The 15,399-nt window shown below is 59.9% G+C and overlaps 2 protein-coding genes across 2 annotated transcripts in view; one reads left to right on the top strand and one right to left on the bottom strand.

Annotated features, from left to right (window-relative positions):
• Positions 1-1,154: 1,154 nt before the first annotated feature.
• F2rl3 (F2R like thrombin or trypsin receptor 3) lies at positions 1,155-3,281 on the top strand. The gene is made up of 2 exons (XM_020186558.2): positions 1,155-1,480; positions 1,817-3,281. Exons 1-2 carry the CDS (start codon positions 1,381-1,383, stop codon positions 2,887-2,889), a joined length of 1,173 nt encoding a protein of 390 aa, XP_020042147.1. The 5' UTR covers positions 1,155-1,380; the 3' UTR covers positions 2,890-3,281.
• Positions 3,282-6,649: 3,368 nt separating this feature from the next.
• Cpamd8 (C3 and PZP like alpha-2-macroglobulin domain containing 8) overlaps positions 6,650-15,399 on the bottom strand; it is a 59,082-nt gene continuing 50,332 nt past the window's right edge. The window contains 15 exon segments of the mRNA XM_074053755.1: positions 6,650-7,434; positions 7,437-7,502; positions 8,084-8,118; positions 8,120-8,192; positions 8,195-8,239; positions 9,121-9,228; positions 9,308-9,413; positions 10,148-10,222; positions 11,150-11,234; positions 12,700-12,917; positions 13,627-13,689; positions 13,773-13,928; positions 14,381-14,508; positions 14,606-14,692; positions 15,204-15,369. Coding sequence (XP_073909856.1) covers positions 7,349-7,434; positions 7,437-7,502; positions 8,084-8,118; positions 8,120-8,192; positions 8,195-8,239; positions 9,121-9,228; positions 9,308-9,413; positions 10,148-10,222; positions 11,150-11,234; positions 12,700-12,917; positions 13,627-13,689; positions 13,773-13,928; positions 14,381-14,508; positions 14,606-14,692; positions 15,204-15,369 — 1,497 coding nt within the window. The 3' untranslated portion in view covers positions 6,650-7,348.

Here is a 15,399-nt window from a genome sequence, read left to right on the forward strand (position 1 = left end):
CCGGCTGGGACCTCTTGCTTCCAGACCACCCCGGGTCCCCTGGGGCCCAGCCCTGACCAAGCTGGGGCTGGGAGCCCCAGTATGGGGACCCTAGAGCACAGCAGGTTGAGGCCTCTGTGCAGGGACGGACATCACTGTGCCTTAGTTTTTTTTTTTGAGACAGGGTCACGATGTGTAGCCCTGGTTGAACTGGGACTTGTGACGCTCCTGCCTCAGCTCCTGAGTGCTGGGATTACAGGCAGGCACCACCACGCTCAGCTCTGCACAATTGGGTCCCTGCTCAGTGGTGCCTGTGATGCTCCCCAGATGGCTGGGATGTGACTGGGGGCCTCTGGCCTGGCCGTTGCCCTTGGCATTCACCTACAGTTGCTCCGGGGTCCCAGGCAGAGGGTAGGTCAGGAAAGAGCGGAGCTTTCTTTGTTCTTGTTTCTTTTGCGGTACTGGGGCTTGAACTCAGAGCCCACACCTTGAGCCACTCCACCAGCCCTTTATTGTGAAGGGTTTCTTAAGATGGGGTCTCAGACTATTTGTCTGGCTGGCTTTGAACCGCGATCCTCCTGATCTCTGCCTCCTGAGTAGCTGGGACTTCAGGCGTGAGCCACCGGTGCCTGGCTCAGAACAGAGCTTCTTTGAGAACTAGGGACTAGAATCTCCCAGGGGGCACAGCCAGGGTCCCCCAGACCCTACAAGGGCAGCAGGTGGCCGGTGTCAGGGCCCGAGACCCCATCAGCTATTCTCTGCAGACCCCAGACTCACAAGGTGTCGCCTGTTTCTGTCCCTCATTGCTTTTGTCCAGGGGACAGTGCGGGAGCAGCTGTGGGGAGGCAGACACCCCCTCTCAGAGGACCTGGGGGCGCTCTGGGGACAGGAAGCCACTCATGTGCTCTTGATCTGTGACACAGCACAGAAGCAGGGCTCTGGTCCTCACACCAGCGGCAGGGAGCTGGGGGTGGCTGCAGTGTGCGTGCTTGGGGTGGTGACATGGTGGACTGGGCTGTCATAAACCCAGGAGCTGCGGACGTGACTGGTCAACAGGAAGAAGCCACTTGTCCCACAGGATGCATTCGGGGCTGGACTGAGGCTGGGATGGGATCTGTACCCCAGGACCCCCCTCCACGTCCTGGCCGGGCCCAGTCCCCTGGGAGCCACCTTGACAGGCCTCTGTGACCGGGGGACAGGGCAGCCGGACCTCCCACGGGCTCGGGGGTGCACGGTGGGCCCCGGCGTGTTTGTGGGGGCTGCGCCCCTGGCTTATCTCAGCGTGGGCCCACCGTCTGTTCCTCCGCCCAGCGTCCAGGCTCAGGAAGCTGGGGGCGGGGGGTGACAAGGCAGGAAACACACGGCCACAGCCCACAGCCACCTCAGCCTGACCCCAGCAGCATGCAGGGGCTGCCGCTGTGGTCCCTGGTCCTGGGGCTCAGTCTAGCAGGCAGCACCCAGACCCCCAGCATCTACGATGAGGGGGAGAGCCCGGGAGGAGGTAAGTGACCCTAGCCTCAGCAGAGGACATCAGAGGTGGAGGAGGGGACAAAGAGCACAAGACGGGAGCACGGGGGAGGCGTTTGGCGGGGTTCCACCTCTTCCCAAGGCCCGATCCCCAGGCGCGGGGCTGTGTCCTTCAGTTTCCTTACCTAGGTCTGTGCTGGCACCCCAGGTGGCCCTGGGAACTGGGGAGCGGCTCTTTGGGTGCCCTCAGAACCAAAGGCCAGCTGGGGGCGGGGGTCTCTGAAGTTCCCCCTCGCCACCGCTCCTGTCCTTCCAGCCAGGGCAGGGCAAGCGGCCACTGCGGTTGACAGATGGCACCTCTTGTCCCCAGAAAGCACGCTGGCGCCCTTGGCCGAGACCAAGGAGGTGAAGTCCCCTATCCAGCCGCGTGGCTTCCCAGGCAAGTTCTGTGCCAATGACAGCGACACACTGGACATCCCGGGCAGCTCCCGGGTGCTGCTGCAGGACTGGGTGTCCGCGAGGCTGGTGCCCGCCATCTACGGGCTGGTGGTGGCCGTGGGGCTGCCGGCCAACGGGCTGGCGCTGTGGGTGCTGGCCACGCGGGTGTCGCGGCTGCCCTCCACGGTGCTGCTCATGAACCTGGCGGCCGCCGACCTGCTGCTGGCCCTCGTCGTGCCCCCGCGCCTCGCCTACCACCTGCGGGACCGGCACTGGCCTTTCGGGGACGCGGCCTGCCGCGCGGCCACCGCCGCCCTGTACGGCCACATGTACGGCTCGCAGCTGCTGCTGGCCGCCATCAGCGTGGACCGCTACCTGGCGCTGGTGCACCCGCTGCGGGCGCGGGCACTGCGCGGCCGGCGTCTGACCGCCGGGCTGTGTGTCACAGCCTGGCTTATGGCCGTCACCTTGGCCTTGCCCTTGACCTTGAAGCGACAGAGCTTCCGGCTGGCAGGCTCAGAGAACACGCTCTGCCATGACGCCCTGCCCCACGACACCCAGGTGTCCTACTGGCGGCCGGTCTTCCTCTGCCTGGCCGGGCTCGGCTGCTTCCTGCCGCTGCTGGCCATGGCCCTGTGTTACGGGGTCACCCTGTGCTCGCTGGCGGCCGGTGGCCAGCGCTACGGCCACGCGCAGAGGCTGACCGCCCTGGTGCTGGCCTCGGCCACCGTGTTCTTTGTGCCCAGCAATGTGATACTGGTGCTGCATTACTCGGACCCAAGGCCGGAGGCCTGGGGTGACCTCTACGCCATCTATGTCCTCAGCCTGGCGCTCAGCACCCTCAACAGCTGCGTAGACCCTTTTGTGTACTTCTACGTGTCGGCCGAGTTCAGGGACAAGGTGCGGACAGCACTCTTGCGCCAGTCACCGGTGGGCACCACGGCCTCCAAGGCCTCTGGGGAGGCCGGCAGCCCGGGGACACGCACGCAGTCTTCACTTCTCTGACAGCGCCTTGCAGGGGTGGCCGCAGGGGGCAGGGGTTGCACTGGCTTCCGCAGGGTCTCCCCCAAAACTCGCTCCTTCCCAGGACCCCGGAAGGTGACCTTATTTGGCCACCGTCATGGGTTAAGATGAGGTCTCACCGGAATAGAAGGGCCCTAGAGCCAGCGGCTGGTGTCCTTAGATGAGGACGAGCAGACGCAGGGTCAGGGACATGGCCCTGTGAAGACGGAGGCAGAGACTGAAGTGATGTGGCCACAAGCCAAGGGACGGCAGGAGCCACCGGAAGCCAGGGACACAGCTCCCTCGGGGCCTCTGGAAGGCCCCAGCCCCGCTCGCGCCTTCGTCTCAGACCTCAGCCTTGCGGAGCGTGGCGACCATAAAGTTCTGTTCTGGAAGGCGCCTGCACGCTGGATCTTTGTTACGTCAGCCAAAGACGCTGAGACGGTCCAGCCTGGCTGTCCCCCGGGATGGGGCGGTGAAGGGAGGTCCCTTGTGTCTGGGGTGAGGGGACGAGGCCAGGCCAATGCTTCCCTGCTGGGGAAGAGGCTCAGCCTCCCCTGCCTCCACCCGTACACCGTGCTGGGGCCCCTGGTGCCTCTGGGCCTGGGCGGCCGTCCTCGTCTCCAGAAGCCCAGGCTCCGGCTTTGGGGTGCATCCTGAGCAATCAGAAGTGGGGTGCTCCCACCCTGCTCCTCCAAACTCGGTGTTGTCTTAAACCCCACCACAGTGCCCTGGCTACCGAGGGCCCCTTCTGTCCCCAGCCCAGGGGCTGAGCTCCATCTCCACTTTGGGGCAGTGGCGCGGTGGCACCCGTGCAGCCGGGAACCCCACCCCAGCCCCGTGCGGCTGGCGCTGAGCTAGCGGGGGCCACACCTGTGCGTGCCAGGGGGACGCACACGTGCTTCCACTGTCCCCCACTCTGCAAGCCACAGGTCAGGAGCCATCGAGGCAGGAACGTGGCAGGAAGCCCCCCCCCCACAAGGCAGGGACTCCCACTGGCATTTCTGATCAGCCCAGCTTTGGGCAGCAAGGAAGGAGGGGACAGGTGAGAGGCCAGGATGCTGGGGATGGGTCAGGTGCCTGGGGACACACACACACACACACACACACACACACACACACACACACACACACACACTGGGGTTTGAACTCAGGGCCTGAGACTTTTTTTGCGGTGCTGGGGCTTGAACTCAGGGCCTTCACCTTGAGCCACTCCACCAGCCCTATTTTTTGTGACGGGTTTTTCAAGATAGGGTCTCATGAACTATTTGCCGGGGGTGGCTTTGAACCCCGATCCTCCTGATCACTGCCTCCTGAGTAGCTGGGATTACAGGCGTGAGCCACTGCACCCGGCATGTTATTTCTGCAACTGCACGTGGCTCTCTGACTGTTTGGGGCTGTGAGTGTCTGACACCACGTATGAAGCTCTGCTCCGAGAGGCTGGGCTAAAGGAGGAGGAGTGGAGGCTAGGAGGCCCATGATTTTGCGGTGGGAGTGGAGCCTCCAGCCCAGGTCGGGGGCCATCGCCCACTGTGTGTCTGAAGAGTGGGGGCTCGGCCTGGGCGGGAAGGGGCCGCCTCAGTTTCCCTCTGCTGAAGGAGAGGAGGCTGAAGAGCGCATTGCTCTGTGGACACCAGCTTTTATTTTCCCACGGTCCTCTACAGCCCCCATGAGCTGGCAGGGGTCTGGGTGAGGCTGGAGAGGGGACATGCAGGCCCCACAGGTCGCCGCAGCCTCAGGCCTCGGCCTTTCCGCTGACTCGCTGCTGCCTGGGGTGGCAGTCACAGTCATTAACGGTTGGCCACAATGAACACACCTCTGAGAAGGGTGGAAAAGGGACCTGGTGACACTGAGGGCCACAGGAGGGAGCCACATAAGATGGGTGGGGTGCTGGTCAGGACAGAGGGCACGGCGATTATGACAGTCCTGGGACAACATGGAGTCCCAGTCCAGGGATTCAGTGAGGCCCCAAAAGGAAGCCAGGGCTGTGCGCTTCTAAGAGAGATGGCCTGGTGACTTCCAAAGTTACCGGGGTGGTATGCGTGATGTCGTCGTTTCCCTAATTTGGTCAGATGTGTGTCCCCCCTCAGAAAGAGGTCTTTGGTGGCCACAGGTCTCCCCTGGGGATTCTCCAGGGAGAAAGTCTGCTGTGGCTGGGACAGGGAAGGGACACCTGGAGGTCTGTGCAGCTGGCAAAGTGGGGATGGGGACTCAAGGGACCTCCAGCCACTCCAGCTGTCCTCCTCCTGGGCTTGTTGACTGCGGTGTCCACCCTCAGGCTCCTGATGGCCCATCCTAGGGTGGGGCAGGTCTCTGTCATTTGTTCATCAGATAAATATTTAGACGCAAAGGTCACCCTGTCTGGTGACAGGGACTGGAGACAGCTGGGTCGTGTCTTCCGGCTCTGCGGTCACCGCGGTTAGGAGGAGAAGCCGCTGTGACTGAGCAGGACACAGGGAAAGAGCCACCTGGGGGCCTGCCAGGCCGTTGCCCTCAAGAGGCCTGCACCCCACCCGCGTCCACAAGGCTGGGGCCTGTCACGTCTGTCCTCGTTTCCCTTTTTGAGATGGGGGTCTCAGTATCTCACTTTGTTGCCCAGGCTGGGCTCCAACTCTGGGCTCAAGCGATGGTCCCGCCTCGGTCTCCCGAGTAGCTGGGACTACAGGTGAGCACTGCCATGTCTGGCTTGCCTCCCATTTATTTATGTATTTAGGCAGTGCTGGCGTTTGAACTCAGGGCCTCACACTTCAGCCCCTCCACCAGCCCTTTTTTGTGAAGGGTGTGTTTGAGATAGGGTCTCGTGAACTATTTGCCTGGGCTGGCTTCGAACCACGATCCTCCTTAAATCTGCCTCCTGAGTAGCTAAGATTACAGCCATGAGCCACTGGCGCTGGGCTGACCACGCATTCTTGAAATGACAAAATGTGGGGGGGGGGTCTAGTGGTTGCCAGCACTTAGTCACACACAGGTGACAAGAGCAAGATGTGTGGAGTTATGAAAGAGCAGAATAGAGGCTGGGCGCAGTGATTCCTGCCTGTAATCCCAGCAACTTGGGAGGCTGAGGCAGGGGGATGGAAAGTTCTAGGCCAGCCTTTGCTGCAGAGTGAAACTCTATCTCAAAATAAAACGAAAAAGGGCTGGGGGTGCAGCTCAGTGTGTAGAGCCCCTGCCTAGTGTGCAAGGGTTCCATCCCCAGCATCACGAAAGTAAATAAAAGGACAGAGAGAAACTCTTGCTCTGTATTGTTGACCATGGTTGTCATGGCACAAATTTACAGATGTGAAGAAAAATCTTACGCCAAAAAATACAGAAATGGGCGTGTAAAACTCGTAAAACAGGAGGAAGATGAGGGGAGGGTACCACGTCAGTAAAATGGGTGGATGAAATGTCCATTTCCTGGCTTGTCTTGCTGGCAACATGTTACCACCCCAAGAAGGATGGAGGGGACCTGACAAGCACCTCTCTCTGGCCCTAAGTTCAAAAAGAAAAGAAAAAAAAATCCCCTCCCCTTGAAAAGATCAAAAAACCCCAAACCCCCAAATTCTCTGAAGGAACCACAGATAGCTGAAGGACACCGGGGGCGGTGGGGGGACATTGTGGGACAGTTTAAAACTGTCTGTTAGCAGAAAGCGAGACAAATGGCTTCAAAATTTGTACATTTTAGGTCAAGTGGGTACAGCACTGCCAACCAGCCTTCTTTTTCTAAGTCCCCTTTCCCCTCCCTCCCTCCCTTCTCCTTCCCCTCCTTTCCCCTCCTCTCCTCTTCTCCCCCTCCAGCCCCCCAGCCAGGATGGCGCTCAGGGCTTTGCACCCATCCCAAGCTACGCACTTAACTGAGACTCCCAAAGGCAATAGCTACGTTAAAATGAAACTCTAAAACCAGAAAAATTCAATGAACTCCAAAAGCCTGGAAAAGGGGGCACCCGCGCCAGCGTTTATGCCTCTACGAACAATGACACGCGGTGCCCCTGGACTAGCCTGGTGCCTGCTGTCCCGCACCTGAGAACCTCAGGGATTTTCCTGGGTGCTGCTGGGCAGGGGTCCTTGCTATTGGGTCTACTGGGTGGAGCGGAAAGGCCGCCTTTGTCCCTGAGAGAGGTGGGTGAGCTCCAAAGAGACCCGGCTGAGGGAGGCACGGCCAGTGTCCGGGTCGGTCACGTAACTGAGCTGACACAACCCACTTTTAACTTACACTTTTCAGTTGATTCTCCTGCCATTGCCCCCTCCAGGAAGTCTGCCTGGCCTCCCCCCCCCCACCAGGGCTCCCAAGGCTTGGCAACACCTTCTCCGCCTTGGGACAGTGCAGCCCTACTTTGCACACAGGACGATGCAGAGGGAATGGGGAGGGAGCATGGATTCCCCGCTGTCCCCAGAAACTTGCCAGTGACCCCTTCACCTGAGTCACTCCTGTGCCGGCCTGGGGTAAGGGCAGGTGGAGGGATGTTGGGGGTGGGCCCAGCTCTCACTCGTCCTCTGCTTCCCCGCCAGGCTCCGGGTCCAAGTCTAGGGGTTCAAGGCCAGCTGGGCTCAGCTTCATGCCCTGCGGTGCGGGGCGGGAATGGAGGGGGCTGGGTCACCGTCATAGGCGTAGGATGCCGAGGCTGGTGGCCGCTGCTCTGGAAGTAAGGAGGACTCAGTCGGGGAGGCACGGGGGATCAAGACCTAGACTGCAGGCGGGGTGGGGAACGGGGAAAAGGAGGAACACAGCCAGCCCAGGATAAGCAACCAGACAAGGGAGGGGGACACGTGGGGACACGTGGTGGCACAAAACCGCAAAATGAACCGAGATGGGGAGCACAGCCAGCTAAAGGGACTTTTGATTGCACCCGGGCTCAAAAGCCAAGCAGATGGCGACAGACGAGGTGAGAGGCGCAGGGGGAGAAGAGGGGGAACAGAAAGAGGGGGGCCGGGGACTGAGTCCGGGAGACAGGCAGTGAGGAGGTGTGGGGGAGGGGAGGTCCAGGGATGGGACACGAGCAGGGCAGGCAGGAGTGACCAGAACGGGGAAGTGGGGACGAGGAGCAGAGGGGGCAAAGACGGAGAGGCTGCGGTCGGCGCTGGAGAAGGGAGGGAAATGGCGGGGGCGCAACTCAGTGGTAGAGCCCGCGTCCCCAGCATTGCAGAACACAGAACACAGCGACAGGACGTGGTCCGTGCGCACGGAGGGGCCCTGGGTCCAGGTGGGTGCGGTCCTCACCGAGGGCGCAGCGGCCGGGGGGCGCGGGCTCCAGGCGCGCGCAGGCGACAGACGCTGGCGTAGACCGCGCCGTCGGAGCCGCGCCCGGGGGCCCCGCGGGCGCCGCAGCCCCCTCCTCAGGGGACACCGCGGGGCCTGGGTCTCCGGGGGACCCGCCTGGGAGGGGGCGACGAGGCAGCGCCGGTGGGGCACCGTGGACCCCCTCCACACCTTACCTGCCCCCACCGGGCCTCGGGTGTGGGGGACACAAGTCCCTGGGGGCCGGACCCTCCCCCCATGGGACGGGCACGGGCGCGACGGTGGATGCGAGGTCCCCAGACCCCACACACTGCAGTTTCGCCCAGGTATTTGACCAGCCCTTACGAAAGCGTTTTTAAATCGTCTTCATTAAGAGCAATGCAAGCGCATCCCACGACATTTGGAAATTTTAAAGCAGGTGCCCTAAGGGACTCAGCCTCGCTCGGCCTTTCCCTGTGGTCACTCTTCCGGGCTCAAATCTCCACGTCCAGAGCGAGGGCGGGGACTAGGGCGGGGCCCCAATCCCGCTCAGCCCCGCCCCTTCCGCGCTCACCGCCTACATTTGCCCCGCCCCTCGACATGGACACGCCCCTCAAGCCCCGTAACTTCCACTCGCTCAGCCCCGCCCCTTCCGCGTTCGGGCACGCCGCCAGTAGCCACGCCCCTCCTGGCCCCGCCCTCACCGAAGCGACTGTTCTTATCAGTCGGCCTCCCACTCTCCGCCCACCCCTGCTCAGCCACGCCCACTCCGCCCCAACACGCTCAGCCCCGCCCACTCCCCAAGACGGCCCCGCAACGTTAAGCTCCGCCCACTCCGCTCAGCCCCGCCCACCCCGCCCCCTGCCGAGGCGTCGCGCAGGCCAGCACTGCGGCGCGCACTCCGGGCTGGTCTATGCTGCCCTCCTGTGCCTGGAGAAGTCCCTTATCTGATTTCAGGGGGACGGGCTTTCCGGAGCCCGCGGAGTGGTCGGGGAGGAGGCGGTATGGGGTGGGGGGCGACAGTGGCCCCGCAGACTCACCGGGACCCTGGGCCTGGGCGCGCTCCACCTCGTTGCACGCGGGCCCCACGCACAGCTCGCGGGCGAGCGGGCTGCGGGCGCTGACGTAGAAGCGCGTGGCCTGGAAGGCTGCGGGGACCAAGAGTGACAGTGAAAGGGGTGGCCGGGGGAGGGTCTGGGCTGGGGGTGCTGGCGGGCGCGGGCCTACCAGGCTCATAGTAGTCGGACACAGTGATGGGCAGCGCGGACGTCCTGCCCACCACGTACTCGCGGAGCGCCTGGAACTTCACGCACGTCAGACACTGGCTGGGGATCTGCGGGGGACACAGGACAGGCCCGGGCTTAGCGAGGACCACTCGGCTCTGTGGTGTCCCAGGCGTGGGCCCAGCACTGGCTGATGTCGGGGTACCCGAGAGGCATGCAATCCAGAAACCTGAACCCATTTTTACTCTGTGCGTCCTTGCATCCCACCTGGGGACAAAAGCAGCTCGGAGTTGCTCGTCTTTCAATCCCACTCCCTCGATTTTGTGTGTGTGTGTGTGTGTGTGTGTGTGTGTGTGTGTGTGTGTGACATTTACAAGTTCACAGTTATTTACAACACTGCTGTCACCCCAGAGAAGACCTGTTCCCATCTATTCTTCACCCTCCCTCCAGCCCCTGGCAGCTACTCATCTACTTCCGTTCTCTGGATTTGCCTGTTCTGGACATTTCCTATCAATGGGGTCACACATTATGTGGCCTTTTGTGTCTAGCTAGTGTCACTCAGCATCTTGTACTCGAGGTTTAGACACCTTGTAGCATGAAACAGGACTTCATCCCTTTTTACAGGTGAGTAATATTCTACTGTATCTCCTTCCCTCTTTTCCGCCAAGATTGACCCACACTGGCTGCAGAGCCATCACCAGGCTATCTCTGCCTGGAATTTATTCTCCCAGGGTCTGTGTCACAGTATGACACAGCTGCAGGAAGCCACACCAGCCCGTACCACTGTGCCCTTCCCAACGTGGGGTATAGCAGGGAAGCCTCCACCCAGCCCAGCAGGCAGTACCTCATCAAAGTAGAAGAGGACCTTGCGTCCGGCCACCTCATACCTCTTCATCTCGATGTCCTTGTCTAGGAGCAGCTGTGAGGAAGCCTGAAGTAAGGTTTATGGCCCTCTACCCCCACTGCTCACTTCCTCCCTGATCCCGAGCCCACAGTGGTGAGGGGGAGGCCGGAGGTGGTGGGGAGGAAGCTGCAGCCCTGAGACATGAGGCGGCCTGCCATGGTCATTCAGTGTCCCCAGGCTCCGCCAGCCTCCCAGCTCTCAGGAGAGGGGCTCATGGCTGAGTACCCCACCCATAGCACCCTCTGCCTCTCCTGTGCCTTCCCCAGTCCAGCCCCTGGCCCACCCAGGGCTCTCTGGGAGACAGGAGGGACTCACCTGAGCCCTGCCATCAATCCTACCTTACCTGCACCATTCACCCTGCCACCTCAGTGTGGGACTTTTCAGTTTTGGGCACAAAACCCTACTTCCACCCCAAGGCCTCTGAGTGATCCTTCCCCTTTCCCTGGTCCTCTTCTCATCTCCCCACCTCCCATCCCCATGTCACACACACCCCCACACACACTGGCTTGGAGTCCTTGCTTCTTATTCCTCTTCCCCCACCCCCACCCTGGGCTCCAGTGTAGCCTCAGGCAAGAGCTACTGTCCTACAACCTCGTGTGCCTCCCTTACAAAACAGGGATGTGACACTGGTCTATTCCAGCTTGCGAGGGGAACAACTGGTCTCCCAGAACCAACCCCTTGGCACTCCAGTCCACGGAAAGTACTAGCATCACAGGTGGCCCCACCAGAGATCTGTCTACCTTCCCACAACCACCTTTGCCCAGAAAGTGGGGGAAAGACAGAAAAAACAACAACACAAATAAACAAAAGACTAAAACAAACCCTCAAAGCTATCAACAGTTTACAAAGGGTGGCGCTACCAGGCACCCTGAGCCCAGGTGCCTAAGCCCTTGCCCATTCACTGTGAGACCCCACCTGGCCCTTCTACCAGCTCTGGCTCACCTGCTCCAGGCTCTCCATGCTGGCCCCAAAGCCCGACAGGGGCACCTCAAGGATGGCCATGTTGGAGGACCCTGTGTGCAGTCACCTGTGACAAATGAGAGAGGCACCTGAATTCAAGCCTCAAAGAGGAAGTCACACCTCCCTTTGTCTCCTGAAATCCCTGTGGCTACATCCTGGGGAAGTCTGCCTTAGGCCTGGCTAGCAGGACCATCTGTACAAATATCTTTGATCTGCTCAGCTTGTCAGTCACTTTTATAGTTACAAGGCCACACAACCTCACCCACATCTCTCAGTGGAGGAGCTGTGTTGTCCCACACCCCATGCTGTGCCACCAGCACAGGAAGCAGCTGGTGGCACATCCTACTCAGGATGAGGTTCCATGGGGCAGCAGACGCCCAGGTGTGTGACAGCTGCCTCCCCAGCAGGAGACACCAGGTAAATTGCACCAGCCCTCAGTTTCTCCTTCTGTGACAAGGGGTTCCAGGAGCTGGGCTCTCAGGGCCTTGCTCTGTGCCAGCACTTCCTGCTGGGTGCAAGGAAGGAGAGCATAGCATTCAGAAGGGAACATGCAGACTGTGGACCAGAGGGATGTGGTGTTGCTGGCCCTGGCGTGAGGGTGAGGCCAGCCCTATATCTGGATGGCACACAGGGGGTTCTTAATAACACATGTAAGATAGGAACCAGAGCACCCCCAGCCTAGGATGTGGGACCCATCAGCTGCCTCCTCATCTCCTGCCTGATTCAATAGTGGCTACTTCCCTGACATCCCAAGTCACACTGTGGAGCAGAAAAACATGGCTGGAGCATCATGGGACCTGCTTGACCTAGGATCCACTGTTTGGGGATTTGAGCTAGGCTGGACTAATATTCTCTAGAACTTCCTAAGACAGGAAGCCTGGACACTTGTGGGCTGAAAGTCATGTCAAGGCAGGTGCTTGGGCAGCTCTGATGGGTAACATGGCAACCATTCACCCATCCATCTTTGACCTCCCAGATCTTCACTGTGGCAACAAGCATCTCCATTGCCGTGGCAAACAGCATCCTCTTAGGATGGACCCACTATGACTGGGTCTTAGGCTTACCTAGTAAGCCTGGAGTTGGGGTATCAGGGAGGGACTAGATTGCAGGCCACACATGGGTGTCCCTACCCTGCCCGCCTGCCTTGACCATTCCTGAGATCAAAGTATTTCTTTCTCTTTCATTCATCTCAAAAACCATCACTGGCTGGGTGCCAGTGGCTCACACATATATCCTAGCTACTCAGGAGCAGAGATCAGGAGGATCATGGTTCAAAGCCAACTTGGGCAAACAGTTTGCAAGACCCTCTCTTGAAAAAATCCATCACACACACACACACACACACACACACACACACAGGCTGGTAAGGTGGCTCAAGGTGTAGGACCTGAGTTCAAACCCCAGTACCACAGGAAAAATAATTACTGACTGAACATCTTCCTGGCCAGGTCTCAGAATCCATCCTTCTCCCCACGCATCCCTCCTGCACAGCCCAGGCCCAAGGTGCCTGCCACCAGGAAGGGTGGCCTTACCTAGTGCACACCTCCAGCATCACCTTGTATTCCTGGTGATGCTGGTCTGCAGCTGGGTCATCGTCATCAGCTGGGCATCTGTCCCCTTCTCGGGGACCCTCAGCTGAGGAGGCAGGCATAGGAGACTGGTGCCCCTTGGCTCCAAGTTCCTGAAGGCTCACAAACAACTGGAAGGCTGGCTTGGCCACTGGGTCAGGCACATTGTAGGTGACATCAATCTGGGGGGATGTTGGAGAACTGAAGCGTAGGGGCCCCCCAGCCCCACCCAATGAGTGATGGGGAAAGAGAAAGGGCAGAATTTTATGATAATGACATTGGTGTCAACTCCAAAGACTTCCACTATCCCATTTAGCCTCAAACCACCGAAGCAAGTATAGACACAACTGTCAGCTCCATTTTCCATTCCGGGGTGCAGAGCTGGGCTCAACCCACATCTGGGTCCTGGGTTCTCCTTTGGATACACTGTGTGCTCAGGGCTTCTGAGGGCTGGGGAAACTGAGGCTAGCAGGGCTCATTGAGGAAAATATGCCCTCTGACTGACAACCAGAACTCCTGAGACCCACCTGCCTCAGCCATATTGGGGCTAAATCCTAGAAAATAATATTAATCTAAGGCTGGGTGGACTCCAGGCTGGCCAGGTAGACTGCCCATTGTAAGGCACTGGGCAAAGCCCACAGGAGGGGATGGGGTCTGCTTAGGTCAGCACCCACTGGATTAAGGGTCAAATGGATTTTCCTAAGGGCGATTCAAGATCCCACATCATGGATACTTGCCCTGGGCAGGATGGGCAAGTGTGGTGGGTTGACAGCCTGCCCTGGACTCTGTCCATCCATGTCACACAGCCTAACCTGAGGCTGAGCTTGGAGCCCACACCTTTCCCTCCAGGAGTGTCTGCGGTTCCCGATGGCATTGGTGGGCATAGCTCACCTGTATCAGACAGCGGCCGTCCCCTTTGGCACTCACAAACAGCCCCGTGGGGAGGCTGGGGATCTGGAGAGAGAAAACCCCCTTGTGAGGCCCTGCCACCCCCTCTGTTGGCATGCACACTTTCCCCCAACCCTGGGGACACACACCACAGCCATGTGCAGGACCTTCTGGTTGTCTCTGAGCAGTTCAAAGGTCTTCTGGTAGTCCAGGTTGGTGGATGCCAGGGACACAGTGAGGTTGATGCCACCAGCGTAGGACAAGATGGCATATTCTGCCAAGGCCTGCAGAGCTACACAGGTGTCCTACAGACACAGAGGGAGAGGCTGCCATCAGCCCCAGGAGCTACTTGGCTGGCCAGCCCCTGTCCAGAGGAGCCTGAGGACATGGGGTGTCTGTAGAGCTGGAGTAGGGACAGAAGCAGATGTGGACAGCCACACAGCTGGGGTCCCAGGACATCTAGAAGATGTCTCAATGGAGGTAGGGGCTGGGCTCCTGTGTAAGGTCTGGGATGGAGGTAGGGGCTGGGCTCCTGTGTAAGGTCTGGGATGGAGGTAGGGGCTGTGCTCCTGTGTAAGGTCTGGTCCAGGAGTACCTGTCTCTTGACCCCCCTCCCTCTTTCTCTCTCTCTCTCTCTCTCTCTCTCTCTCTCTCTCTCTCTCTCGGGCTCTGTGCCCTCACAGACTGCAGATAAAAAAGGACCAGGATGACTGACCGGCTGGACCTGATTCCCTCCCTCTATCCCCGGCCTGCTCACCTGGGTAAAGAAGAAGCCCCCGAGGGTGTTCCAATGCTGGGACAGCCACTTCACCACAGGCAGGGCAGCGGCCACATCACCCAGGAGTGTGTAGGTCAGCAGGGCGTACGCTGTCATTTCTACTTCAGCTGAGATTACCACAAAGGAAGAGGTCAGCTGGGGACCTTCAATGTTGTCACCCAGGACTCAGTGCTATGAAGGCAGCCACCAGGGGGCAACCAGTACCTGACTGAGAGACCCCATTGCTGAAGTTCGGGAAGGCATCCTTGTCCACGCCCCGGGAACCTGTCAGGCTCCAGTGGGTGACCCCATCTGCAAGGACAAGATGCGTCAGGGGCTGCAGTCACACTCCCCATGCTAGCCTGGCATCCCACTGAAGCATCTATGCATCCAGCGTCAAGAAGAGATATGTAGAGACTGAATCCCAGTGGGAGGAAGGTGCCAGGGGACAGACAGTGGGGACAGAAGTGTCTCAGGCTCCCATCTTATATCTGCACACACTGGCAACCCAGTCTTTCCTGTGACGCTGGCAGATGTCAGTGGTCAATGGCCTTCCTCCTGGCTGGACCCTCAAACCTGGGGAGAAGCCAGCTGTGTCCCCAACCTCCCGCTGTCACCCCTGAGCCGGGCGCTTGGTCCTGATGAGATGCTGTGGTTTAGGTGCATGTGTGTGGAATTTTGCTCTCTACTTCCTTTTACTCTGAATGGGGAATAAAGTCTGAGGTGACATCGTAGGCAAAGAAACAGACGGAACCTGGGGCCTGAGGCAGCTGCTGGGGACTGGGGAGAAACAGAGCTGGGGCTGGGGGGCAGGGACACCTACTCTGAGTGATGGCGAGGCTGTGGAGCCTGTGCAGTCCAGCGGGGGCAGCTGGGCTGTGGAGCAGGGCCAGTGTGTATGCAGTCAGGGCACAGCTGTAGGGGTCTGTGGCCAGTGGCCCATTGGACTCCAGGAAGTGCCTTGCTTTGGTAATGGCAGCCCTGCCCTCCTGCAAGGTGGGGTAAAAAGGGGAGCCCTG

This window comes from Castor canadensis, chromosome 14 (genome assembly GCF_047511655.1).
Source record: "Castor canadensis chromosome 14, mCasCan1.hap1v2, whole genome shotgun sequence".
NCBI lineage: Eukaryota > Metazoa > Chordata > Mammalia > Rodentia > Castoridae > Castor > Castor canadensis.